Source organism: Zeugodacus cucurbitae, chromosome 3 (genome assembly GCF_028554725.1).
Source record: "Zeugodacus cucurbitae isolate PBARC_wt_2022May chromosome 3, idZeuCucr1.2, whole genome shotgun sequence".
Taxonomy (NCBI): domain Eukaryota; kingdom Metazoa; phylum Arthropoda; class Insecta; order Diptera; family Tephritidae; genus Zeugodacus; species Zeugodacus cucurbitae.
In genome coordinates, this window is record NC_071668.1 from 15,751,365 (window position 1) to 15,778,662 (window position 27,298).

General features: G+C 44.7%; 3 protein-coding genes across 8 annotated transcripts in view; 2 read left to right on the forward strand and 1 right to left on the reverse strand.

The window, feature by feature from the left end:
* Positions 1-1,920, forward strand: LOC105219806 (chitinase domain-containing protein 1). The gene is made up of 6 exons (XM_011196123.3): positions 1-493; positions 566-752; positions 805-1,008; positions 1,090-1,251; positions 1,306-1,543; positions 1,600-1,920. The coding sequence occupies exons 1-6, from the start codon at positions 215-217 to the stop codon at positions 1,739-1,741; spliced, it is 1,212 nt and encodes a 403-aa protein (XP_011194425.2). The 5' UTR covers positions 1-214; the 3' UTR covers positions 1,742-1,920.
* LOC105219808 (zinc finger protein Xfin) lies at positions 1,645-13,203 on the forward strand. The gene is made up of 4 exons (XM_029045326.2): positions 1,645-1,787; positions 8,800-9,968; positions 10,031-10,405; positions 10,468-13,203. Exons 2-4 carry the CDS (start codon positions 8,840-8,842, stop codon positions 12,858-12,860), a joined length of 3,897 nt encoding a protein of 1,298 aa, XP_028901159.2. The 5' UTR covers positions 1,645-1,787; positions 8,800-8,839; the 3' UTR covers positions 12,861-13,203.
* Positions 2,923-27,298, reverse strand: part of LOC105219807 (serine-rich adhesin for platelets) — a 26,431-nt gene continuing 2,055 nt past the window's right edge. Inside the window, exons 1-4 of one of the 6 annotated variants that reach the window (XM_054227805.1) lie at positions 7,993-8,250; positions 7,718-7,899; positions 6,121-7,456; positions 2,923-6,030 (exon numbers count right to left, since the gene is read on the reverse strand). In XM_054227805.1, coding sequence (XP_054083780.1) covers positions 2,932-6,030; positions 6,121-7,329 — 4,308 coding nt within the window. In that variant the 5' untranslated portion in view covers positions 7,330-7,456; positions 7,718-7,899; positions 7,993-8,250 and the 3' untranslated portion in view covers positions 2,923-2,931. Of the gene's footprint in view, positions 6,031-6,120; positions 7,457-7,717; positions 8,251-27,298 lie in introns of those variants that run through there. The other 5 variants (XM_011196128.3, XM_011196125.3, XM_054227806.1 and 2 more) reach the window with 5 other exon arrangements.

The following is a 27,298-nucleotide window of genomic DNA, read 5'->3' on the forward strand; positions in this document are numbered from 1 at the left end:
TATATATCAGCTGCATTGGCATCAGCTGTCATTATTTACTACGATCTCATTTCATTCGTTTGCCGGTCGGAAAGGAAGTTATTAAAAGTTAATTGAAAAGTTTGCTGCAGGAGTGGGCGGCTTACCTGGTTTGATGACGTATAGCAAGTGCTTTTTGAACTACAAAAGTCATTAACATTTGAGTTGTAAAATCGATTGCTGGCAGAAAAGTAATATGTTGACCAAAGTCTCATTTACTTTCCTGATAGCACTGCTACTGATTGCGGCTTCACTGGTTGAGGCAACCATATCACCAAGAAAAGGACGTGTTGAAAAAACCAAAATAACTAAACCGTTAAATGTGCTGGCTGGACCACAAGATGAATCTGTTTTCGAACGTAATTTGATTAATATGCGTCCGCTTCCACAAGAAATTCTAGAACACAATGCAGCATTTTATAAGGATACAACGCTCCGTAACTTCAATGGTACCGTGCTTGGTTATGTTACAGCGGTAAATATATTCATTAATCCTATAAAATAATTTTTATTTATCATTATATTTGTTGTCTAATTGGTTTTTCAGTGGAATTCACATGGATATGATGTGGCAAAATTGTTTGCGCGAAAATTCGATATTATATCACCGGTTTGGTTTCAAATTGTCAAAGATGGCGATGAATATAAATTAGCAGGAGGACATGATGTTGATCTGAATTGGATGAGGGAATTGAGGCGAAAAGGAAAGCGAGAACGTGCTACCACTCTGAAAAGTAAGTATTTCAAGTAAGTCTTGCATATTTGAATGGAGGTAAATGTGCGTAGTTTTTCCACGTTTCATATTTGATAAATTCACTGAACGGGACTTTTCACGTTTGTTGAGCTTGGAAACTGAACGGGTGCGACTGAATGAAATGTTGGTTAATGTTTGCAAAAACTATGAATTTGATGGCATCGTCATTGAATTCTGGACACAACTTGGAGGACGTGTAGATGATACTTTTCTCATTACGCTGGTGCAACAAATGAGTAAGGACTACATATTTATTATATAAGTTTACTAATAACAGATGCTGTTAACATATTTATTGATTTCTTGCCGTATTTAAGGCGAAGCACTTAAAAAAGAAAATATGCGTTTAATTCTTGTGATACCGCCACATCGCCAAGAAGTTCCAAACTTATTCACAGAGAAGCACGTCAACCAACTTTATAAACATGTTTACGCCTTTTCACTAATGACCTACGATTATTCGAATCCACAGCGACCAGGTAATTGCAATAATTTCATTTTATTTTTTTATTTATTAATTTTTCTACAATTAGGTGCAAACTCTCCATTGTATTGGGTACGTCAGTCAGTAGAACTTTTAGCACCATCTACAACAAATGATGTTAAGACAAAGCGGCGTAAACTTTTATTAGGTCTTAATATGTATGGCAATGATTATACTCCAGACGGTGGTGGGCCAATAGTTGCGGGGCAGTATCTAAAGCTTTTGAAATATGCAAAGAAGCGCTTACCCTTTGACGAATTGGATGTGGAAAACTACTTCGAAGTGAAGTGAGTGTATTTGTGAAATAGAAAAAAATTATTGTTTCAAAATTTTAATTTTACAGAACCGATGATGGCAGACACATGGTTTTCTATCCGACACTTCATTCCGTTCACGAACGTATAAAACTTGCTCAAGAATTGGGCACTGGCATATCGATTTGGGAGTTGGGCCAAGGATTAGACTATTTTTATGATCTCTTTTAATGCTGTTTTTAAAATAATTGAGAATTCTTAAGCAATATTTTATTTGGTAAGTAAGTTTTTGTATTTTATCACAAATGCAGAATTAAGTGAATTGTAACTGAACATTCCAAAAACTACTTGAAAGCGCACGCGAAACGAAAGTAGTATATAAATGAGTAAATTTAAAGAACGCTTCGAAACGAACATTTCTTTTTCTTTACTTTACAAATAAATAAAAAAAGTCGATAGTCCACGATAACATCTTCGCTGCACATAGAAGATGAATTACACTTTGAGCCCGACTGTTAGCTCAGTTTCCGGTTAACCCAACATTCGAAATAAGACCTCTTCTGAGAATACGTTACTTTAAGTGAGAGGGAACAGTTTAGAAATTGTAGTAGATGCAACGTATAATAGGAGGCAATATAGAGTTTATGGAGCAAACAGCCAACTTCTTGCGTCTCCTATTTAATACTCGAAATTAAACGAAATAAATTGTTTTTTTTTTTTCATTTATTTTTTATTTGTTTGCTATTTGTATGTATTGTAGAAACAGGCTTAAAAACCTTTCAGTCTGTCTTGATTTGAAGCGGTTACATCAGATTGGATAATGGTGTGAAACGATAAATATTACATAATTATGAATAAACAGCATTTTTTCTTCTAAACATATGCATATAACTATGTGTATGTGTAAATGTAAAGTTATATTGTAACTATTGTAATGTATAATACATAGATACGGTAAAACTATAATAAGAAAAAAAAAAACTTAATTTCAAGCAAAACTAATTACAAATCTTGACAACTACCCAAATGCTTATGTTACCCAAAATACTATGGCGCAGGCGTTGCTTTTATACATTTTCATGAACAAAATTGTTAAATTTTCTCCACTAAATAACTATATTTTGTTATTACATTGTTCAAGCGCATATTTTTCAATCCCTCAATTTTTCCTTCATTACGACTACTTTACTGGCGCCACGTACTATTTTTTGTATTGTTTATTTGTTTTGCAGTGTATCTACTTTAGTAAACCTAAATTATATTTAAACTAAAATTTAATTTTTAACATATTACCATAATCCACATTTTTTCATTTTATTTTTTGTTGATTTTTTTTTTGTTGTTGGTTCAAGTTCAGGAGTTGCTTATGTTGTTTATCAAATGCGGTGTATTTAGGTTAGGTTAGTTGCAAGTGTGACTCTTCAAACAGAAATACGCAAAACTTCGTTGCCACCGTTATTGTTACTGCTTGGCGTCGCGTTGGCGCTCTTACAACCTACCGCCGCATTCAATTGCCCGTAATCTGTGAGCATTTTGAATAGTTGTTGTTGTTGTTTTAATAAGTTTTGCTGCACATGTGGCGGTTGCGTGCGTTGAGGTTCCTGTTGCTTCTGCTGCTGGAGCTGCTGCTGACGGCTGTTGTTACGTGCCAAATCGTAAAGTTTGCGGCGGCGCTCGTAAAAGTGTGCAACGCGTTCCAATTTCAATTGTTCATCCGCGTTGGTTGTGGTATTTGCGTTTGAGTTGTTGTTATTATTGCCAGTTGCGGCTGTTTCATGCATATTATTGTTGCTTGGACCGTTATTGGCCGCATCGTTAGTTGGCTGTGTCGCTAAGGTTTTGTTGTTCTTACTATTATTAGTACTTATGCCGCCCAACAAATCGGCAATTTGACGTGGTGAGAATTTTGGTCGTTTGCTACCATCATTGCGCACACCGCTATTGTTAGTGTTGTTGCTGGCGATAAGCGGCATACAACGCTTAATGAATTTGATGCGTTCACCACTGTTCGCCGGTGTGTTGCTAACAAAGATTGTTTTACTGTTTTGCGCCAGCACAGGACCAGCAGTGCTGGGACGCGGCGGTGGCGGCAGACGACTGGTGGGCGTAACAACAGCAACCGGTGCACCGGTTTGTGATTTGCTACGCACAAGTGTGGCGCCGCCGCCGCCACTTGACGTGGCATTACCCGACTTGCAACGTGAACGTTGCAGCGACGAAACGGGCGACATAGCCGAGCCACAGCCATTGGAATTCGTATTGAAGGTGATCTCCATGCTCCCACCACCAACAGCATTGCTGCTGCTATTACTGTTACTAGCGTTCTGTTGCTTCTGTTGTGCCGCATACAGTTGGCTTTGCGAAACCGACGAATTAGTTATGGTAATACTGCCAATTGAAAACTCGCTGCCGACCAACGAATTCGAGGACGAATTCAAATTAGCGAAATAATTTTGCATCGATTTGGAATTGTTGGTTAAACGTGCCGTGGCAGCTGAATTGGAACAAACAATACCGTTAATGCCACCACCACCACTCAGTGTGATTGGACTGTTATTGGCTTTGCGTGCGTTTAGTATGTGTTTCCTGAATGTGGTTGCGGCAGCGAATGGCATCTTGATAAGACCAAAGCAATTGATTGCAATTGGCTTTGGTATGCCCGCGTAAAGGTAGGCATTCAAATAGACGTCGTCATAATATTTACTACTGCTACTGGCGCTACTGTTCAACTCGGTTTTAATGGATTTTGCGTTGCCGCCACTGTTGCTGCTATTGCTACTACTGCTGCTTATCGTTTTAAACGTCTCCAACAGTGAGTAATCGAATTCGAGCAAATCATCATCAATATCAGTAACTTCTTTTGCGTTTATATTATCAACGTTGGTGTTGTTTTGTTGCATTTGCGCCGCATTTGCCGGATCATTTATATCCGTTGCGACCTGATCGTAATTGGCTTGTGTTAGAAATTCGTTTAGCATCTGTTGTTGCCTTTGTTGGCTTATAACAGCCACTTGGTTGTTATCGGTAATTTCATAAATCAAGTGATCTTCACCAACACCGCCCGGCAGCACATATTGTTGAGTCGCGCGTTGCATGCCATTGACGACGTTTGGCAAGAGTAGGTTAGCATCGCCACCAGTAGTAGGCATTTGCTGAACTACAGCGTCGACATTGTCATCATCTGTGAGTGAGGGTATATTATATAGTTGGAAGTGTGCTGCCATATTATCATAGCAGTGCTCATAGGTACCGCCAGTTGCTGCTGGCAATGTGGCAAAATCGGTTAATTTATTCGATTTCATATCTACTGAAGCGCATATATCCATTAATTGCTTGGCACTAACAACACCGCTGTGATCGTATTGTTGCTGATGCATAGCTAAAGCGTTCGAATCTGCAGAATTATCAACCATGTTGGTGTCATAGTGATTGCTTAGTGTTTGTTGTTGATAAAGCAGTTGTTGCAATTGCATAGCGTCGATAGCAGTGAGTTGCTGTTGTTGTTGCTGCTGCTGTTGTTGTTCCGTAGCATGTTGCAGATGGTGTTGTTCAACCAACGGGCCGGAACTATTAAACAATTTCAAATCATCAAGCGTTGCAACATTGTAGGGTACATATTGTTGTTGTTGCTGCTGCTGTTGGTATGCCACAAATTCACCCGTTATTTCAACGCTCTGTCCCTGTTGCTGATGCTGTATTTGTTGTTGTTGTTGCCCACTCGTTAGCAGTGTTTCGTCGTAGCGCATGCGCTTTGTTGTTGGTTGCACCTGTTGCTGAAACACCTGATGCTGATCCTGTGTCTGTTGTTGTTGCTGATGCTGCTGCTGCTGGTGCTGTGCGGCCGTTGCGGTATCAAATTCACCCTCATCGAAGGGTATGTCGGTATCGGCTGTGCTGAGAATCTCATTAATAAATTTACTATCGAACATATCGTCAAATGTCAGTATGGAATTATCATCCGACGTATTATGCGGTAATGCATCTTCACACGTCTGCGCCACTTCTTGTGGCACCACATAGTTTGGTGCCATCACCGTTTGCACAACATTCATGTTGGTGGCATTGGTTGTAGGCGCGTTCATAGCCGCCTGTAGTAGTTTTTCACTATTGTTTTCCGTATTTGTTGTAGTTGTTGGCATTTGGAATATATTGTTAATGCTTGGTGGCATACTGATGTTAGTCGTATCCATAATATTTTTAATGCAGCTAACGCTTTTCTTATCAATTAGACTAGGATTTTCAGTTATTGAAGAAACCGCCTGATCGAGTTCCGTTAAGGGTGTTGTATCAAAACGATTTACATCTTTGATGGCAGCAACTTTCGCAACTTCTTTTGAGTTATGTGTAGAGGAAGAAGCAGCATTTCCATTAGCTTTTGAGTTTTTTCCAGGAGCATTCGATGTATGAGTTGGTTTGCCTGATACCGATTTGCCACCTGCGCTAATACGTTCGTATTCAAGGCTAGAGCTAGAAACAGGTGAGTCGACGGATTCTTGAGCAACGAACGCAGGGCTTTTGACCTAGAAGTTTGAAGGAATTACATTAAAATTGTTTTACATCGAAGGAAATCGAAAATGATAAAAAAAAATAATTACAACTACTTGACCTACCTCAGCTAACGATGTGCTCAGCTTTGGTGTTGGTGGTAAAGAGCATGAGGAATTCGAGGACGAAGAATAGAGCGCAATTGGCGTTGTTGCCAATGTATCTAATACACTCGTATCCTTACTATGTTTACCGCTATGGGTTACTGCATTCGTAATAGTCGTTGACATTCCGGTTATTGCTAACGATGACGGATTATTGGCATTTTCGTTTTTGTGGCTATTTGCATTCGAGCCGGAACTGTTGTTGCTGGAGTTTTTCTTAGAGCTTTTGCTCGACGCTTGCGCGCTCTCCGTGCTGGCGTTGCTGGACGTATGAATCCCGACCGCAGCGGCATGGTTGTTACTACTGCTGTGTCGTGATTGTTTACTCCGCGAACGACTTCCACTTGTGCTGCTGCTGCCACCGGACGAACTGCTCCCAGCCGTTGTACCACCACTTTTACTACTTTTATGACGTGGTGTGGCGGTATATGTTGATGATGTTGTCGATATGGAGGATGACGATGAAGATGCATTTGATGATGTGGACATTATGCCAGAGAGATCTGACGGTGATCCCAAAATTTCAGGAGCAGTCAAACCTGGTCCATCTCGCAAACAATCTTGACTATTGTCATTGGGAATTAAATTGATCATGTCATTGGATGCTGGTGCATTGGCTAACTTGGATGAGACGGCGCCCCAAGCGGAGGGATGCTGCATAATCATGTGATTATTGAAACCGACCATGGTATAAATGCCACGACATATGCTGCAAACAATAACATCAGCCGATGCTTTCTTTGGAACTATGCCATAGTAGTGCATATCGTTACCGCTTAAACGTTGCACTTGACGTATAGACCGTGCATTTTTGGAATTGGATGAACCGTTGGATTTTGAAGACGAAGCTGCTGCAGTGGCTGTGGCGCTTTTTCCATTATTACTTGATGACGATGTATCCCCTTTGTTACGATGATGTTGCTTTTCGGAAACTGTTGCCCGAATTTGCTTTATCATTTTGTCAAAATCGAAGACTTGATGCCATTTTTGCCCTTGATGCTTAATTAATGAATTTTCAGTATTTTTAGTAGAATTGCTAGAGGACTGCGCCTCGGCGGGTGTATTCCCACCCTTACTCGTGGCCATGTTTGAGAATAAATTGTTGATTACCGCTGTGTTTTTGGACAACTTTCCGGGGTGCTCTGCGGAAAAGTCGTTACTGTTGGGCATGACTTACATACAACGACCTAGGGTATTTGACCTCTGCCTCGTATATGTTGCTTTAGGATACGAAACCGGAGTTCATATAACTTTTAGAACAGGAAACTGTGATTCAATCAATATCAAAATCAGAACTCTGTAAAATCAAATCAAAAAATCAACTAGTTTTATTTTATAAAAAATAGACAAACAAATAACTTCGAAATTAACATATTTTGTTTATTAATATTATATATACGATATATTTTTTTAACTCTTGTTTTTCCTATAACTAAAACGAAAATGTGTACCGAATATTAAAGAATCAATATTATTGATACATTTCTATAATACAACACTGTTAATTTGAAATTAATGCCTAATAAACAGCTGATACCCTCTGACAGCTGATAATCACCATACTATATACACCTTTTCCGTCCGCTCCTCCCAATCATACACAACCATGAGCATAAAAAAGTTAATTCGATATCCAGTAGACATTTCCTATATAGATTTACTTTTTTAACACAAACATTTCGTTGGGTTTTAACCACATCCTCTAGGTATATCAGAGGCGCAGCATCCGTACACACATTTCTATGAAAATTATACACATTTATACTTTTTTGAAAAACGTAATAGCACTGATAAATTACGCTTCAAGCAAGTCGGTTTTGAGAAACAACATACCGAAATTTTACGAAGCGTTTCCCTGAAATGCTTGTGTATGAGTACAAGCAAAAAGCCTCACCCAAAATGTCGTGTACGAAGTGTTCCCGGTGCAAAAAAAATGTTTTATTTAATTAAGATCCATTGTTAGCGGATTAAGATAACGTATAAATTTACATATGTTAATTTATAATATATTTTTAATCAGTCAGCTCTCCGACCGGAGCAGACACGGCAGAAAATTTTTCGCACTCGTTACTTTTATACGATTACTTTATAGTGATGAACAAAATTAAGCTGAATATGATAGAGTTGCATTTCCCTTCAATATTTAGGATTTAATAGTATTTAAAATATATTTGTATATTATTTGGATTCGCTTGGAAATGTTTAGTTATATATTAAGACTGTACAATAACAAGAAAACGTTTATTACAACCGTTTAAAAAATTTTAGATTAAATATCAGTTAAATTTTCATGCATTTGGAGGTTATCGATATTTTTCGAACTTTGATAAGCAATAATCGATAAGTCAAACGGTTTGTTATGTTTTTTACTTCACCAAAATTTTCATTATTTGTGAAAGGTCGAACTGATTTGTGAAAAGTTTTTGCAAACAAAAATATCTTGTTTTGTGATCAAAATAATTTAGTATATATATTTAAAATCAGTGATAAGATAAGGAACAATATGTTCCAACTATATTTGACCTATAGTGTGTTCTGTGTATGCAGATATTTATATGCAATTCTCCTGATAAGACAAATGCGCATAAACATAGCGTCATAACGATTTTCTGTGTAATAAAGTTTTTATTTATTTTAAAGCAATCTACAACAACATTTAAGTAGTAAGCAATCTTTAAACATGGAGGACGAGTCAATTACATTATCAAAGGATTTACCAAATCCAACTATTAACAATGAGTCCAATATAGACGTAAATCTTAAAAAACTAACGGAATCAATAACAGATGAATATGACAGTGACTCCAATAGTAACTCCAATGCTGATAATGAAGAATATTACGATTCGGCATCTGAAAACAGTTATCATTTTGAATATGAACCTGAAGTGAGCCGTTCATCATTACCAGTTTTACACAATTTGGATGCAAAGAAGAAAGCGTACATAAAAAGCGCCAACTATATTTATGGCAAATATGTTATGAGACAATGTCCCATGTGTGATTCGGAGTTTAATTCTGCACATTGTTGGAAAAAGCACATTAATTATATACACCATCTAGCCAAACCGGAAGATTTACAATTCAAATACAACGAAGTAGGTGCAAAGTGTAAAACATGCGATTTTCAAACAGCTACTCCAGATTTCAACAAATTATTGGATCATCAAATTTCACATATGCCATTTAGTCACTTTTTAAAATGTAAACTTTGTCATTGGAGAACGAAAACACATCCTAGCATGAATTTTCACTTACGCCAACAGCATTCAGATAAACTGGATATGACAACGAAAAGTATCGAGTTAACGGTTTGTCCATATTGTCAGCAAGAATTCTCATCCCAATGGTATTTGCGCAAGCATATGATCCAGGAACATGAAAAGACTATTGACGATAGAACATGTTTCGTATGCTTGGATTGTGGTGAAGAATTTTCCACAAATGTTAGTTTACGTGCGCATGTGTTTGAAAAATTTGCAGACAAGTCGGTAGAGGAACTAGGCTTCAAAGAGGTCATTTCAGTTGGTGATGATAATGATATTTCGTACAAGTGTACACAATGTCCCACGATTTATCGCAAAAACACATCCAGTCGTACATTAACTAACCTACGCGAACATTACATGTTGCATTTAGGCGAACCTACGGGTAAGCACGCTTACAAATGTAAATATTGCGATGAAAGTTTTCGCCGATTTGACAATATGCGTTTACACATTTGCGAGGAATTGCGTAAAGCTTTGCAGAATGGTGCTTCTACACATGCCCTACTAGGTGCGAAAACCCGTAAAAATAAGTTGACCAAAAGTAAGTTGCAATAATTTCTGATACTTTTGAAATGTCTGTAAATTTATTTATTTTTATTTTAGAAAATATGCAACAAGAACCGATTGAACTGAAGAGAGACTATATGAAACATATACGTCATGTTTGTTTGAAATGTGGAAATTCGTATGGTAAGTTGTTTCATTGCAAACGGCATATGTATATAAAACATGGCATGAGCAAGCCAACCGGACTGGATTTTAAAAAGATAGCAAATCAAAGTGCAGCCGAAGTTTACGAATGTACAATATGCGAAGAGTTCACCTGCGATTTTGATTTAAATACAATGTTAGTGCACGCACGTATACATACTGTATATGATCCTTTGCTATGTAAAATTTGTAATACATCATTCGCCTACGAATCTGACATACCAGGACATGATTGTATGGATGTGGAGGTTGTTGAAACAGTGAAGGGTAAAATATATATTTGTATCAATTTATTTATTTTTTAATTAACCATTGTTTTCTATTTGTAGAATCACGATATCCAAGAGAGATCCCCATACCTAATATGGATACTTTTTGTCCTAAATGCGATCTAACTTATACAACACCTTCTTCGCTGACGAGACACATGAATAGAATGCATGGCATGCATGAACCTTACGGGCTTGGATTTGTAGTGTGCGAAACAAATGATAGCGCTGAATGCAAAGATGTATTTCGTTGCACCGAATGTGAAAATTTTGTGATTAATGAGAAAAATTTGAAAGCTATGTTGGAGCATGCGCGTCTCCATATGCCCTATGAAAGTTTTAGATGCGTGTTTTGTAAGGAACGTTTTCGTTTTAAAGCGCTAGCGCGGCAACATCAATGTTCTAGCAACACAACCGATACCGTTTGTAAAGTGGATAAATATGATCAAAAGATCTTGAAGACGCGCTTAAATAAAATGGGGCGTTTATGTCCGAAATGTGGTAAAAAGTTTGCAAAAACAACGGTTTGTAAAGTGCATACAACAAATATACATGGGTTGGATAAGCCTGCTGGACTTGGCTTTGAACGACTGAATGCAGATAATGTCGACAGCAAGCGAGAAACTTACCGTTGCACTGAATGCATGAGCTTCATTGTAGAAAAACTGGATTTAAGTTTAATGTCCGAGCATGCTAGAGAACATTTTCCATACGACAGTTTCTGGTGCATGTTGTGTGACGAACAATTCAAATTCAAATTGCAAGCAATAGAACACAAATGCCCAAATGACACGAGTAAAGTAGAAGAGCATAGTGACATCGAGGTGGAAAATACAGCACATTCAAAATATCCAAAAACATTTGAAAAAATTATCAAAAAATTTTGTCCGGAATGCAATTTTGAAGTGCCCACTATGAAAGCTTGGCGCTGGCATATAAGTAAATATCATGAAATGACAACACTTGCTGGTTTACAGATGAAACAAGCAAAGGGCAATTTAGTAGAATGTTTGCTTTGTGAAGTGAAAACGACTTATATCAGACGTTTAGATCATCGATTCGTACATCTACCCTTTAAGCCCTATCAATGTAAATATTGCTTGGAAACATTCATAGAAGTTGAAAAGGCGAAAGCGCATTGTGGTGATTGCGCAGTGGCGCCTTCAGAATTCGATGTAACGGACGAAATAAAGAAACCGCAAGCATATAAACGTGTAGCCAATCGCCAAATGGATACAACGAATACTAAAAGAATTAAAATACAAAATAAACAAGAAACCGTGTCACACGTGAATGTGAATGAAGCAAACTCAACCAGTGAACGTTTAGACTCGGAGAGTGAAAACGATAATGGTGACGGCAATAGATGTATCAGTGTTGTGCTAACAGATGATAATGATTTCGCCAAGTTTATACGAATAAGCTGTCCATTGTGCCCGGATACCGAATTCGAATCGAATCTAATGCTAACACGTCATTTCAACGAAGCACATAATAACTTTCGCGAACACTACACCATACATCCAACAAATGCGGCGAATTGTAAAACGTGCAATAAATACTTTAATATCATATACAAGAAGACTATGATAAAACACTATCTGAGTGAAATTAACGCAACATGCTTCTGCTGTCGTCTATGTGATAAGAATATTTTATATTTCGAAACGATGCGCTCACATCTGCTGGATGATCATCAAGCTGTGATTGCCGGCCAGCAGACACATGAGCATAGTGGCACACCTGCAGGAGAGGCTGGTGAGGAGGTGGATCCTTTGAAAGTAACGGCTGTGGATATATCGAAAGTATCGCGCACCACCATGGCAATACCGACGAGTAAAACTGCGGTATTTAATGAGTTTAATGCCTACATTTCATATGCGTGCCCCGAGTGCAATGAGCCCTTCGATACATCGGAACAATGGCATTTACACATAAATGGTGCGCATAGCTTCTTCGAGCAACAACAGCTGAATATCGAAGCCACAACGGATGGTTTTAAACGTTGCAAACAGTGTAGTGTTAATATAAGCGGCGGCATATTGGCCGAACAACGTCACAAGCTAACGCATATGCAATACAAATCGTTCATTTGTATACTCTGTCAACATCGTTCGACCACCTTGGGTGTGCTCACACAGCATTTTCGTCGTCGTCACTTTGCCAAGGGCACGTTTAAGTGTGTGCTCTGTCCGCGTGTGCTAAGTACTTCGTGCGAACAAATCGAACATATGAAGAGTGCACATGATCCGAGTGAATATCCATCGAAATTGTGTCGCGTCTGCTTCAGCATGTTCAGTTCGAACAACGCGCTCAATACGCACATGGATTTGCATAATCCCAATCGGAAAGTGTTTCAGTGCGACTATTGCGATCGTTATTATAAGTACAAGCGAGAACTGGGTTTACATGTGCGTGCCAAACACCAGGAACAAGCAGAGAAAAGTGAATAAAATTGTGTATTTTAACTTAGAAAATTAATCAAATGTAATTAATGAGAATGTCCTCATTTTAAACATAGAATTATTAGTTAAACAGCTATTGAAAGCAAGCATATCCAAGTGTGTGTAAATGTATATATAACGATATAATGTGGAATGAATTGAGTGCTGTGCACTATGGAAATGGCTTTTCGTCGTGCTGCTCATCTATCACGTGTTCAAAGCTGCTGCAACAAACAAAAATTACATGAAAAATGCAATACAGGAAACCAAATTTTCCTTTCAATATAAGTTTATTTAACCTGTAAGTCTTTTTGATTATCATAATCTTGTTTAACAAAAGCATATAAGAAAATATTTATTATTTTTATTTTTGCATGTTTTTTCATTTTAAATTACTATATTTTTTATTTTACTTTTTAATATTACTATTTATTTTTTGTTTAAAAATAAAATTTTATTTTCTATTATCTAATTTTATTTTTTATAATTATTATTTTAAAAATCTTTATTTTTTAATGCTCTTTGAATTCATATACTTTTTTAATTATTTTTTTATTTTACTTTACATTTTATTTTTTACTTGGTCTTGAAATTTTAAATTATTAACTTTTTTAACTTTCGCAACAAAAGTTGCTAAGAGAGTATTATAGTTTTGTTCACATAACGGTTGTTTGTGAGTCCTAAAACTAAACGAATTTGATATAGGGTTATATATATCAAAATGATCAGGGTGACGATACGAGTCAAAATGAATGAGAATGTCTGTCCGTCCGTGCAACAGATAACTTGAGTAAAAATTGAGATATCTTAATGAAACTTAGAATACATGTTCCTTGGGACCGTGAGAGGGTTGCTTTCGAAAATGGGCAAAATCGGACCACTACCACGCCCAAAAAATAAATAAAGTTATAAAAGTAAAATTTGGAACAAAAGCTCGCACTTGGAAGGGGCATATTTGGATGTAATTTTTTGGGGGAGGTGGGCGTGGCCCACATCATTAGTTCGTGGCTGAAGATAAAAATGTGATTAAAGGTTTAAGGGCAACTGTTTTAAAATTTATTGTTATATAATTTAATTTTATTTCGTTTTAAATTTGGAATTTTAATTTTAAAATTAAATCGTTGAATTGTTTTTTTTTTTTTAATATTGTTATTAATATAATATAAAATATTTTAATTTACAAATATTATAAATTATTAAAATTAAATATTTGATACCTAATTAAAAAAGTTAAATTTACAAATATGTAATAAGACAACTTTTTTATAATTATTTACATTTTATAATTAAATTATTATATACATAAATATTGTGAATATCTAAAACTAAAACATTTACACAATCTGTGAAGAATTTGAAACATTTAAGTGTTATAATTTAAAATCCATTTTTCATATTTCTGGTAGAAAAAACTATTAGTTTTAAATGTAAATATGTATTTTGTGTGTATATGTATGCACATACGTAATAAAAAAAGTAAAATTTACAATTTAACCGGTGCCCCTGGATACCATTTGCAACCGAAAGCGCCATCATAGCGTCGTGAAGAGCCCAAAAATACCTGAAAAACAACGGGAATACCGTTTTCACCCGCTGGAGCATCCGACGCGTGCGCTAGGTGGCCTAAACGCTCCAGACGAGCTAGTAGATGCCACTGGCCACCATTTGCGACTGAAAACGCCATCCTAGCGTCGCCAGGAGCGCAAAAATACCTGAAAAATAACGGTGCTACCATTTTCACCAGCTGGAGGATCCAGAGTGTACGCTAGGTGGCCTAAACGCTCCGGACGAGCTAGCGGATGCCACTGGCTACCATTTCCGACCGAAAGCGCAATCCTAGCATCGCCAGGAGCGCAAAAATACCTGAAAACAACGGTGCTATCGCTTTCACCGGAGCATCGGGCGCGCGCGCTAGGTGGCCTAAACGCTCCAGACGAGCTAGTAGATGCCACTGGCCACCATTTGCGACTGAAAACGCCATCATAGCGTCGTGAAGAGCCCAAAAATACCTGAAAAACAACAGGGGTACCTACCGTTTTCACCCGCTGGAGCATCCGGCGCGTCCGCTAGGTGGCCTAAACGCTTCGTACGACCTAGTGGATGCCACTGGCTACCATTTGCGACTGAAAACGCCATCCTAGCGCCACCAGGAGCGCAAAAATACCTGAAAAATGACGGGAATACCGTTTTCACCCGCTGGAGCATCGGGCGCGTCCGCTAGGTGGCCTAAACGCTCCGGACGAGCTAGCAGATGCCACTAGCAGACGCCATCCTAGCAACGCCAGGAGCGCAAAAATACCTGAAAAACAACGGGAATACCGTGTTCACCCTCTGGAGCATCCGGCGCGTCCGCTAGGTGGCCTAAACGCTCCGGAGGACCTAGTGGATGCCACTGGCTACCATTTGCGACTGAAAACGCCATCCTAGCAACGTCAGGAGCGCAAAAATACCTGAAACACAACAGCGGTACCTACCGTTTTCACCCGCTGGAGCATCCGGCGCGTGCGCTAGGTGGCCTAAACGCTCCGGACGAGCTAGCAGATGCCACTAGCAGACGCCATCCTAGCAACGCCAGGAGCGCAAAAATACCTGAAAAACAACGGGAATACCGTGTTCACCCGCTGGAGCATCCGGCGCGTCCGCTAGGTGGCCTAAACGCTTCGTACGACCTAGTGGAAGCCATTGGCAAATACCTGAAACACAACGGGAATACCGTTTTCACCCGCTGGAGCATCGGGCGCGTCCGCTAGGTGGCCTAAACGCTTCGGACGACCTAGTGGATGCCACTGGCTACCATTTGCGACCGAAAGCGCCATCCTAGCGACGCCTGGAGCCCAAAAAAACCTGAATAACAACAGGGGTACCTACCGTTTTCACCCGCTGGAGCATCCGGGGCGTGCGCTAGGTGGCCTAAACGCTCCTGACGAGCTAGCAGATGCCACTGGCTTCCATTTGCGACCGAGAACGCCATCCTAGCAACGCCAGGAGCACAAAAATACCTGAAAAACAACGGGAATACCGTTTTCACCCGCTGGAGCATCGGGCGCGTCCGCTAGGTGGCCTAAACGCTCCGGACGAGCAGATGCCACTGGCTACCATTAACGACTGAAAACGCCATCCTAGCGCCACCAGGAGCGCAAAAATACCTGAAAAATGACGGGAATACCGTTTTCACCCGCTGGAGCATCGGGCGCGTCCGCTAGGTGGCCTAAACGCTCCGGACGAGCTAGCAGATGCCACTAGCAGACGCCATCCTAGCAACGCCAGGAGCGCAAAAATACCTGAAAAACAACGGGAATACCGTGTTCACCCTCTGGAGCATCCGGCGCGTCCGCTAGGTGGCCTAAACGCTCCGGAGGACCTAGTGGATGCCACTGGCTACCATTTGCGACTGAAAACGCCATCCTAGCAACGTCAGGAGCGCAAAAATACCTGAAACACAACAGCGGTACCTACCGTTTTCACCCGCTGGAGCATCCGGCGCGTGCGCTAGGTGGCCTAAACGCTCCGGACGAGCTAGCAGATGCCACTAGCAGACGCCATCCTAGCAACGCCAGGAGCGCAAAAATACCTGAAAAACAACGGGAATACCGTGTTCACCCGCTGGAGCATCCGGCGCGTCCGCTAGGTGGCCTAAACGCTTCGTACGACCTAGTGGAAGCCATTGGCAAATACCTGAAACACAACGGGAATACCGTTTTCACCCGCTGGAGCATCGGGCGCGTCCGCTAGGTGGCCTAAACGCTTCGGACGACCTAGTGGATGCCACTGGCTACCATTTGCGACCGAAAGCGCCATCCTAGCGACGCCTGGAGCCCAAAAAAACCTGAATAACAACAGGGGTACCTACCGTTTTCACCCGCTGGAGCATCCGGGGCGTGCGCTAGGTGGCCTAAACGCTCCTGACGAGCTAGCAGATGCCACTGGCTTCCATTTGCGACCGAGAACGCCATCCTAGCAACGCCAGGAGCACAAAAATACCTGAAAAACAACGGGAATACCGTTTTCACCCGCTGGAGCATCGGGCGCGTCCGCTAGGTGGCCTAAACGCTCCGGACGAGCAGATGCCATTGGCTTCCATTTGCGACCGAAAACGCCATCCTAGCGTCGCCAGGACCCCAAAATACCTGAAAAACAACGGGATACCTACCGTTTTCACCCGCTGGAGCATCTGGGGCGTGCGCTATTTGGCCTAAACGCTTCGTACGACCTAGTGGATGCCACTGGCTACCATTTGCGACCGAAAGCGCCATCCTAGCGACGCCTGGAGCCCAAAAAAACCTGAAAAACAACAGGGGTACCTACCGTTTTCACCCGCTGGAGCATCCGGCGCGTACGCTAGGTGGCCTAAACGCTCCGGACGAGCTAGCAGATGCCACTGGCTCCCATTTGCGACCGAGAACGCCATCCTAGCAACGCCAGGAGCGCAAAAATACCTGAAAAACAACGGGAATACCGTGTTCACCCGCTGGAGCATCCGGCGCGTCCGATAGGTGGGGAAGCCATTGGCAACCATTTGCGACCGAAAACGCCATCCTAGCAAAGCCAGGAGCGCAAAAATACACTGAAGAGCAAAACTGGAACAATAATTACATAAATGAACTTTGATGTACTGTATTTCATAGAAGGATTATTTGTTTTATTATTTTTTTTAATATCTTCGTTTTTAGGTGGGTTGAATTACCCTGTGACTAAAAAAAATTGCAGGAAATTATGTGGCAGGCCTAAAAAAAAATAAAAAGTATGGCATAACTACATTGTTCCAGTTTTGCACTCACTAAGTAAACGTTGCAATTTAATATTCAAATTGAAATTTCTGGCAGAAATTTGTATTTCTTTATTGTGTTACGGTTAAATTCGTTTACAATGCGTGGTGTAAGTGAAGAAATTAAAAGAAAAGTTGAAAGATATTTCTCTGCTGGGAAATCTGCCCGCGATATTGGCAAGGAGCTCAAAATCAGCCATACAACGGTTTTGCGGATAGGAAAGAATAGCAACCTGGAAAGGCTAACATGCAATAAGGGCGGGAGACCCAAAAAAATTCAAATTCGTGAAGCTAGACATGTTGGACGACTTCTTATATCCAACAAATTGACTACCCCAAAGCAAGGACTACCGCTTTTAACGCAAAATGTTAGTGTCTGGACATTGCGTCGCGCGTTGAAAGATGCTGGTTACAAAGCGAAAGAGAAGAAGAAGAAACCTGCATTGACAAAAAAAAATGTTTCAGCCCGAAAGGATTTCCTGGCACGCCACGAATACTGGACGTGTGATGACTGGAAACGAGTAATTGTAAATGTTAATTATTTGTGGGCAGTCTTTAGTGTTTTTGAATTTCTTTAAGGTAATTTGGTCAGATGAGACCAAAATTAACCGATTCCAGTCAGATGGCCGCTCTTGGTACTGGTCAAACAACTCAGGACCACTTCAACCCCATCAAGTAAAGCAAACTATAAAGTTTGGAGGTGGATGTTTAATGATGTGGGGGTGTATTACGCAGTATGGAGTTGGACCCATTGTGAAAATCGATGGAAAGATGAAAAAGGAACAATATTTGGACATTTTAAAAACAAATTTGCCGATTGCTATGGATATGGTTCGCTTACGGGAGAACAGGATTATATTCCAACAGGACAATGATCCTAAACACTCTTCGAAATTAGTGCAAAATTGGTTGAAATCGCAAAGTTTTTCAACAATGAGGTGGCCTGCGCAGAGCCCAGATATGAACCCCATAGAGAACTTATGGAGTTATTTGAAACGGCAACTGGCAAATTACCCGAATCCACCAAAAGGCATGCAGGAGCTTTGGGAGCGCGTCGAGGACGAGTGGTATTCAATTTCGCCAGATTTCGTACAAAAATTGTATGAAAGCATGCCACGAAGACTGAATTCGTTAAAAAAGGTGAAAGGATTGTGGACGGACTACTAAACTAATGGAAAAAATATAATTTTTTGTATGGGTGCAAAAGTGGAACAATGGAGTTTTGCCACATTTTTGTTATTTTTTTTTGTTTCACGAGTGAATTTGTCAATTTTTTTTAGTTATAGTGTATTTTAAACCTGTATGAAAATAATATATTAACATTTTTTTTACAAAAATATATATATGCTTGCAATTTATTGCATCAAAGTTCATTTATGTAATTATTGTTCCAGTTTTGCTCTTCAGTGTACCTGAAAAACAACGGGAATACCGTTTTCACCCGCTGGAGCATCGGGCGCGTCCGCTAGGTGGCCTAAACGCTTCGTACGACCTAGTGGAAGCCATTGGCAACCATTTGCGACTGAAAACGCCATCCTAGCAACGCCAGGAGCGCAAAAATACCTGAAACACAACGGGAATACCGTTTTCACCCGCTGGAGCATCGGGCGCGTCCGCTAGGTGGCCTAAACGCTCCGGACGAGCTAGCAGATGCCACTAGCAGACGCCATCCTAGCAACGCCAGGAGCGCAAAAATACCTGAAAAACAACGGGAATACCGTGTTCACCCGCTGGAGCATCCGGCGCGTCCGCTAGGTGGCCTAAACGCTTCGTACGACCTAGTGGAAGCCATTGGCAACCATTTGCGACTGAAAACGCCATCCTAGCAACGCCAGGAGCGCAAAAATACTTGAAACACAACGGGAATACCGTTTTCACCCGCTGGAGCATCGGGCGCGTCCGCTAGGTGGCCTAAACGCTCCGGACGAGCTAGCAGATGCCACTAGCAGACGCCATCCTAGCAACGCCAGGAGCGCAAAAATACCTGAAAAACAACGGGAATACCGTGTTCACCCGCTGGAGCATCCGGCGCGTCCGCTAGGTGGCCTAAACGCTCCGGAGGACCTAGTGGATGCCACTGGCTACCATTTGCGACTGAAAACGCCATCCTAGCAACGCCAGGAGCGCAAAAATACCTGAAACACAACAGGGGTACCTACCGTTTTCACCCGCTGGAGCATCCGGCGCGTGCGCTAGGTGGCCTAAACGGTCCGGACGAGCTAGCAGATGCCACTAGCAGACGCCATCCTAGCAACTCCAGGAGCGCAAAAATACCTGAAAAACAACGGGAATACCGTGTTCACCCGCTGGAGCATCCGGCGCGTCCGCTAGGTGGCCTAAACGCTTCGTACGACCTAGTGGAAGCCATTGGCAACCATTTGCGACTGAAAACGCCATCCTAGCAACGCCAGGAGCGCAAAAATACCTGAAACACAACGGGAATACCGTTTTCACCCTGGAGCATCTGGGGCGTGCGCTATTTGGCCTAAACGCTTCGTACGACCTAGTGGATGCCACTGGCTACCATTTGCGACCGAAAGCGCCATCCTAGCGACGCCGGGAGCCCAAAAATACCTGAAAAACAACAGGGGTACCTACCGTTTTCACCCGATGGAGCATCCGGCGCGTGCGCTAGGTGGCCTAAACGCTCCTGACGAGCTAGCAGATGCCACTGGCTACCATTTGCGACCGAGAACGCCATCCTAGCAACGCCAGGAGCGCAAAAATACCTGAAAAACAACGGGAATACCGTGTTCACCCGCTGGAGCATCCGGCGCGTCCGATAGGTGGGGAAGCCATTGGCAACCATTTGCGACTGAAAACGCCATCCTAGCAAAGCCAGGAGCGCAAAAATACCTGAAACACAACGGGAATACCGTTTTCACCCGCTGGAGCATTGGGCGCGTCCGCTAGGTGGCCTAAACGCTCCGGACGAGCTAGCAGATGCCGCTGGCTTCCATTTGCGACCGAGAACGGCATCCTAGCAACACCAGGAGCGCAAAAATACCCGAAAAACAACGGGAATACCGTGTTCACCCGCTTAAACGCTCCGGAGGACCTAGTGGATGCCACTGGCTACCATTTGCGACCGAAAGCGCCATCCTAGCGACGCCTGGAGCCCAAAAATACCTGAAAAACGACGGGAATACCGTTTTCACCCGCTGGAGCATCGGGCGCGTCCGCTAGGTGGCCTAAACGCTCCGGACGAGCAGATGCCATAGGCTTCCATTTGCGACCGAAATCGCCATCCTAGCGTCGCCAGGACCCCAAAATTCTTGAAAAACAACGGGGTATCTACCGTTTTCACCCGCTGGAGCATACGGCGCGTGCGCTAGGTGGCCTAAACGCTCCGGAGGACCTAGTGGATGCCACTGGCTACCATTTGTCACCGAGAACGCCATCCTAGCAACGCCAGGAGCGCAAAAATACCTGAAAAACAACGGGAATACCGTGTTCACCCGCTGGAGCATCCGCCGCGTGCGCTAGGTGGCCTAAACGCTCCGGAGGACCTAGCGGATGCCACTGGCTACCATTTGCGACCGAAAACGCCATCCTAGCGTCACCAGGAGCGCGAAAATACCTGAAAAACAACAGGGGTACCTACCGTTTTTACCCGCTGGAGCATTTGGCAACCATTTGCGACTGAAAACGCCATCCTAGCAACGCCAGGAGCGCAAAAATACTTGAAACACAACGGGAATACCGTTTTCACCCGCTGGAGCATCGGGCGCGTCCGCTAGGTGGCCTAAACGCTCCGGACGAGCTAGCAGATGCCACTAGCAGACGCCATCCTAGCAACGCCAGGAGCGCAAAAATACCTGAAAAACAACGGGAATACCGTGTTCACCCGCTGGAGCATCCGGCGCGTCCGCTAGGTGGCCTAAACGCTCCGGAGGACCTAGTGGATGCCACTGGCTACCATTTGCGACTGAAAACGCCATCCTAGCAACGCCAGGAGCGCAAAAATACCTGAAACACAACAGGGGTACCTACCGTTTTCACCCGCTGGAGCATCCGGCGCGTGCGCTAGGTGGCCTAAACGGTCCGGACGAGCTAGCAGATGCCACTAGCAGACGCCATCCTAGCAACTCCAGGAGCGCAAAAATACCTGAAAAACAACGGGAATACCGTGTTCACCCGCTGGAGCATCCGGCGCGTCCGCTAGGTGGCCTAAACGCTTCGTACGACCTAGTGGAAGCCATTGGCAACCATTTGCGACTGAAAACGCCATCCTAGCAACGCCAGGAGCGCAAAAATACCTGAAACACAACGGGAATACCGTTTTCACCCTGGAGCATCTGGGGCGTGCGCTATTTGGCCTAAACGCTTCGTACGACCTAGTGGATGCCACTGGCTACCATTTGCGACCGAAAGCGCCATCCTAGCGACGCCGGGAGCCCAAAAATACCTGAAAAACAACAGGGGTACCTACCGTTTTCACCCGATGGAGCATCCGGCGCGTGCGCTAGGTGGCCTAAACGCTCCTGACGAGCTAGCAGATGCCACTGGCTACCATTTGCGACCGAGAACGCCATCCTAGCAACGCCAGGAGCGCAAAAATACCTGAAAAACAACGGGAATACCGTGTTCACCCGCTGGAGCATCCGGCGCGTCCGATAGGTGGGGAAGCCATTGGCAACCATTTGCGACTGAAAACGCCATCCTAGCAAAGCCAGGAGCGCAAAAATACCTGAAACACAACGGGAATACCGTTTTCACCCGCTGGAGCATTGGGCGCGTCCGCTAGGTGGCCTAAACGCTCCGGACGAGCTAGCAGATGCCGCTGGCTTCCATTTGCGACCGAGAACGGCATCCTAGCAACACCAGGAGCGCAAAAATACCCGAAAAACAACGGGAATACCGTGTTCACCCGCTTAAACGCTCCGGAGGACCTAGTGGATGCCACTGGCTACCATTTGCGACCGAAAGCGCCATCCTAGCGACGCCTGGAGCCCAAAAATACCTGAAAAACGACGGGAATACCGTTTTCACCCGCTGGAGCATCGGGCGCGTCCGCTAGGTGGCCTAAACGCTCCGGACGAGCAGATGCCATAGGCTTCCATTTGCGACCGAAATCGCCATCCTAGCGTCGCCAGGACCCCAAAATTCCTGAAAAACAACGGGGTATCTACCGTTTTCACCCGCTGGAGCATCCGGCGCGTGCGCTAGGTGGCCTAAACGCTCCGGAGGACCTAGTGGATGCCACTGGCTACCATTTGTCACCGAGAACGCCATCCTAGCAACGCCAGGAGCGCAAAAATACCTGAAAAACAACGGGAATACCGTGTTCACCCGCTGGAGCATCCGCCGCGTGCGCTAGGTGGCCTAAACGCTCCGGACGAGCTAGTGGATGCCACTGGCTAACATTTGCGACCATCGCCATCCTAGCGTCGTCAGGAGCGCAAAAATACCTGAAAAACAACGGGAATACCGTTTTCACCCGCTGGAGCATCCGGCGCGTGCGCTAGGTGGCCTAAACGCTCCGGACGAGCTATTGGATGCCACTGGCTTCCATTTGCGACCGAAAACGCCATCCTAGCGTCGTCAGGAGCCCAAAAATACCTGAAAAACAACGGGAATATCGTTTTCACCCGCATCTGGTTTTTCATGTATTTTGGCGCTCCTGGCGATGCTAGGATGGCGTCCGGAGCGTTTAGGCCACCTAGCGTACGCGCTGGATGCTCCAGCGGGTGAAAACGGCACCCCCGTGGTTTTTCAGGTATTTTTGGGCTTCTGGCGACGCTAGAATGGCGTTTTCAGTCGCAAATGGTTGCCAGTGGCATCCACTAGGTCTTCCGAAGCATTTAGGCCACCTAGCGTACGCGCCGGATGCTCCAGCGGGTGAAAACGGTAGGTACCCCTGTTGTTTTTCAGGTATTTTTGCGCTCCTGGTGGCGCTAGGATGGCGTTTTCAGTCGCAAATGGTAGCCAGTGACATCCACTAGGTCATCCGAAGCGTTTAGGCCACCTAGCGCACGCGCCGGATGCTCCAGCGGGTGAAAACGGTATTCCCGTTGTTTTTCAGGTATTTTTGCGCTATTGACGACGCTAGGATGGCGATGGTCGCAAATGTTAGCCAGTGGCATCCACGAGGTCGTACGAAGCGTTTAGGCCACCTAGCGTACGCGCCGGATGCTCCAGCGGATGAAAACGGTAGGTACCCCGTTGTTTTTCAGGTATTTTTGGGCTCCTGGCAACGCTATGATGGCGTTTTCGGTCGCAAATGGAAGCCAGTGGCATCCAATAGCTCGTCCGGAGCGTTTAGGCCACCTAGCGCACGCGCCGGATGCTCCAGCGGGTGAAAACGGTATTCCCGTTGTTTTTCAGGTATTTTTGCGCTATTGACGACGCTAGGATGGCGATGGTCGCAAATGTTAGCCAGTGGCATCCACGAGGTCGTACGAAGCGTTTAGGCCACCTAGCGTACGCGCCGGATGCTCCAGCGGATGAAAACGGTAGGTACCCCGTTGTTTTTCAGGTATTTTTGGGCTCCTGGCAACGCTATGATGGCGCTTTCGGTCGCAAATGGTAGCCAGTGGTATCCACTAGGTCATCCGAAGCGTTTAGGCCACCTGGCGCACGCGCCCGATGCTCCAGCGGGTGAAAACGGTATTCCCGTTGTTTTTCAGGTATTTTTGCGCTCCTGACGACGCTAGGATGGCGATGGTCGCAAATGTTAGCCAGTGGCATCCACTAGCTCGTCCGAAGCATTTAGGCCACCTAGCGCACGCGCCGGATGCTCCAGCGGGTGAAAACGGTATTCCCGTTGTTTTTCAGGTATTTTTGCGCTATTGACGACGCTAGGATGGCGATGGTCGCAAATGTTAGCCAGTGGCATCCACTAGGTCGTACGAAGCGTTTAGGCCACCTAGCGCACGCGCCGGACGCTCAAGCGGGTGAAAACGGTATTCCCGTTGTTTTTCAGGTATTTTCGCGCTCCTGGTGACGCTAGGATGGCGTTTTCAGTCGCAAATGGTAGCCAGTGGCATTGACTAGCTCGTCCGGAGCGTTTAGGCCACCTAGCGTACGCGCCGGATGCTCCAGCGGGTGAAAACGGTAGGTACCCCTGTTGTTTTTCAGGTATTTTTGCGCTCCTGGTGGCGCTAGGATGGCGTTTTCAGTCGCAAATGGTAGCCAGTGGCATTGACTAGCTCGTCCTGAGCGTTTAGGCCACCTAGCGCACGCGCCCGATGCTCCAGCGGGTGAAAACGGTAGGTACCCCTGTTGTTTTTCAGGTATTTTCGCGCTCCTGGTGACGCTAGGATGGCGTTTTCAGTCGCAAATGGTAGCCAGTGGCATTGACTAGCTCGTCCGGAGCGTTTAGGCCACCTAGCGTACGCGCCGGATGCTCCAGCGGGTGAAAACGGTAGGTACCCCTGTTGTTTTTCAGGTATTTTTGCGCTCCTGGTGGCGCTAGGATGGCGTTTTCAGTCGCAAATGGTAGCCAGTGGCATTGACTAGCTCGTCCTGAGCGTTTAGGCCACCTAGCGCACGCGCCGGATGCTCCAGCGGGTAAAAACGGTAGGTACCCCTGTTGTTTTTCAGGTATTTTCGCGCTCCTGGTGACGCTAGGATGGCGTTTTCGGTCGCAAATGGTAGCCAGTGGCATCTGCTAGCCCCAGTCTGGAGCGTTTAGGCCACCTAGCGGATGCGTCCCATCCTCCAGCGGGTGAAAACGGTATGTACCCCGTTGTTTTTCAGGTATTTTTGGGCTCCTGGCAACGCTATGATGGCGCTTTCGGTCGCAAATGGAAGCCAGTGGCATCTGCTAGCTCGTCAGGAGCGTTTAGGCCACCTAGCGCACGCGCCGGATGCTCCAGCGGGTGAAAACGGTAGGTACCCCTGTTGTTTTTCAGGTATTTTTGGGGTCCAGGCGTCGCTAGGATGGCGCTTTCGGTCGCAAATGGTAGCCAGTGGCATCCACTAGCTCGTCCGGAGCGTTTAGGCCACCTAGCGTACGCGCCCGATGCTCCAGCGGGTGAAAACGGTAGGTACCCCTGTTGTTTTTCAGGTATTTTCGCGCTCCTGGTGACGCTAGGATGGCGTTTTCGGTCGCAAATGGTAGCCAGTGGCATCTGCTAGCCCCAGTCTGGAGCGTTTAGGCCACCTAGCGGATGCGTCCCATCCTCCAGCGGGTGAAAACGGTATGTACCCCGTTGTTTTTCAGGTATTTTTGGGCTCCTGGCAACGCTATGATGGCGCTTTCGGTCGCAAATGGAAGCCAGTGGCATCTGCTAGCTCGTCAGGAGCGTTTAGGCCACCTAGCGCACGCGCCGGATGCTCCAGCGGGTGAAAACGGTAGGTACCCCTGTTGTTTTTCAGGTATTTTTGCGCTCCTGGTAGCCAGTGACATCCACTAGGTCATCCGAAGCGTTTAGGCCACCGGGCGCACGCGCCGGATGCTCCAGCGGGTGAAAACGGTATTCCCGTCATTTTTCAGGTATTTTTGCGCTCCTGGTGGCGCTAGGATGGCGTTTTCAGTCGCAAATGGTAGCCAGTGGCATCCACTAGGTCGTACGAAGCGTTTAGGCCACCTAGCGTACGCGCCGGATGCTCCAGCGGGTGAAAACGGTAGGTACCCTGTTGTTTTTCAGGTATTTTTGGGCTCCTGACGACGCTAAGATGGCGTTTTCGGACGCAAATGGTAGCCAGTGGCATCTGCTAGCTCCAGTCTGGAGCGTTTAGGCCACCTAGCGGATGCGTCCCATCCTCCAGCGGGTGAAAACGGTATGTAGCCCGTTTTTTTTCAGGTATTTTTGGGCTCCTGGCAACGCTATGATGGCGCTTTCGGTCGCAAATGGTAGCCAGTGGTATCCACTAGGTCATCCGAAGCGTTTAGGCCACCTGGCGCACGCGCCGGATACTCCAGCGGGTGAAAACGGTATTCCCGTTGTTTTTCAGGTATTTTTGGGCTCCTGACGACGCTAGGATTGCGCTTTCGGTCGCAAACGGTTACCAGCGACATCCGCTAGCTCGTCCGAAGCGCACGCGCCGGATACTCCAGCGGGTGAAAATGGTATTCCCGTTGTTTTTCAGGTATTTTTGCGCTCCTGGCGTTGCTAGGATGGCGCTTTCGGTCGCAAACGGTAGCCAGCGACATCCGCTAGCTCGTCCGAAGCGTTTAGGCCACCTGGCGCACGCGCCGGATGCTCCAGCGGGTGAAAACGGTATTCCCGTCATTTTTCAGGTATTTTTGCGCTCCTGGTGGCGCTAGGATGGCGTTTTCAGTCGCAAATGGTAGCCAGTGGCATCCACTAGGTCGTACGAAGCGTTTAGGCCACCTAGCGTACGCGCCGGATGCTCCAGCGGGTGAAAACGGTAGGTACCCTGTTGTTTTTCAGGTATTTTTGGGCTCCTGACGACGCTAAGATGGCGTTTTCGGACGCAAATGGTAGCCAGTGGCATCTGCTAGCTCCAGTCTGGAGCGTTTAGGCCACCTAGCGGATGCGTCCCATCCTCCAGCGGGTGAAAACGGTATGTACCCCGTTTTTTTCAGGTATTTTTGGGCTCCTGGCAACGCTATGATGGCGCTTTCGGTCGCAAATGGTAGCCAGTGGTATCCACTAGGTCATCCGAAGCGTTTAGGCCACCTGGCGCACGCGCCGGATACTCCAGCGGGTGAAAACGGTAGGTACCCCGTTGTTTTTCAGGTATTTTTGGGCTCCTGACGACGCTAGGATTG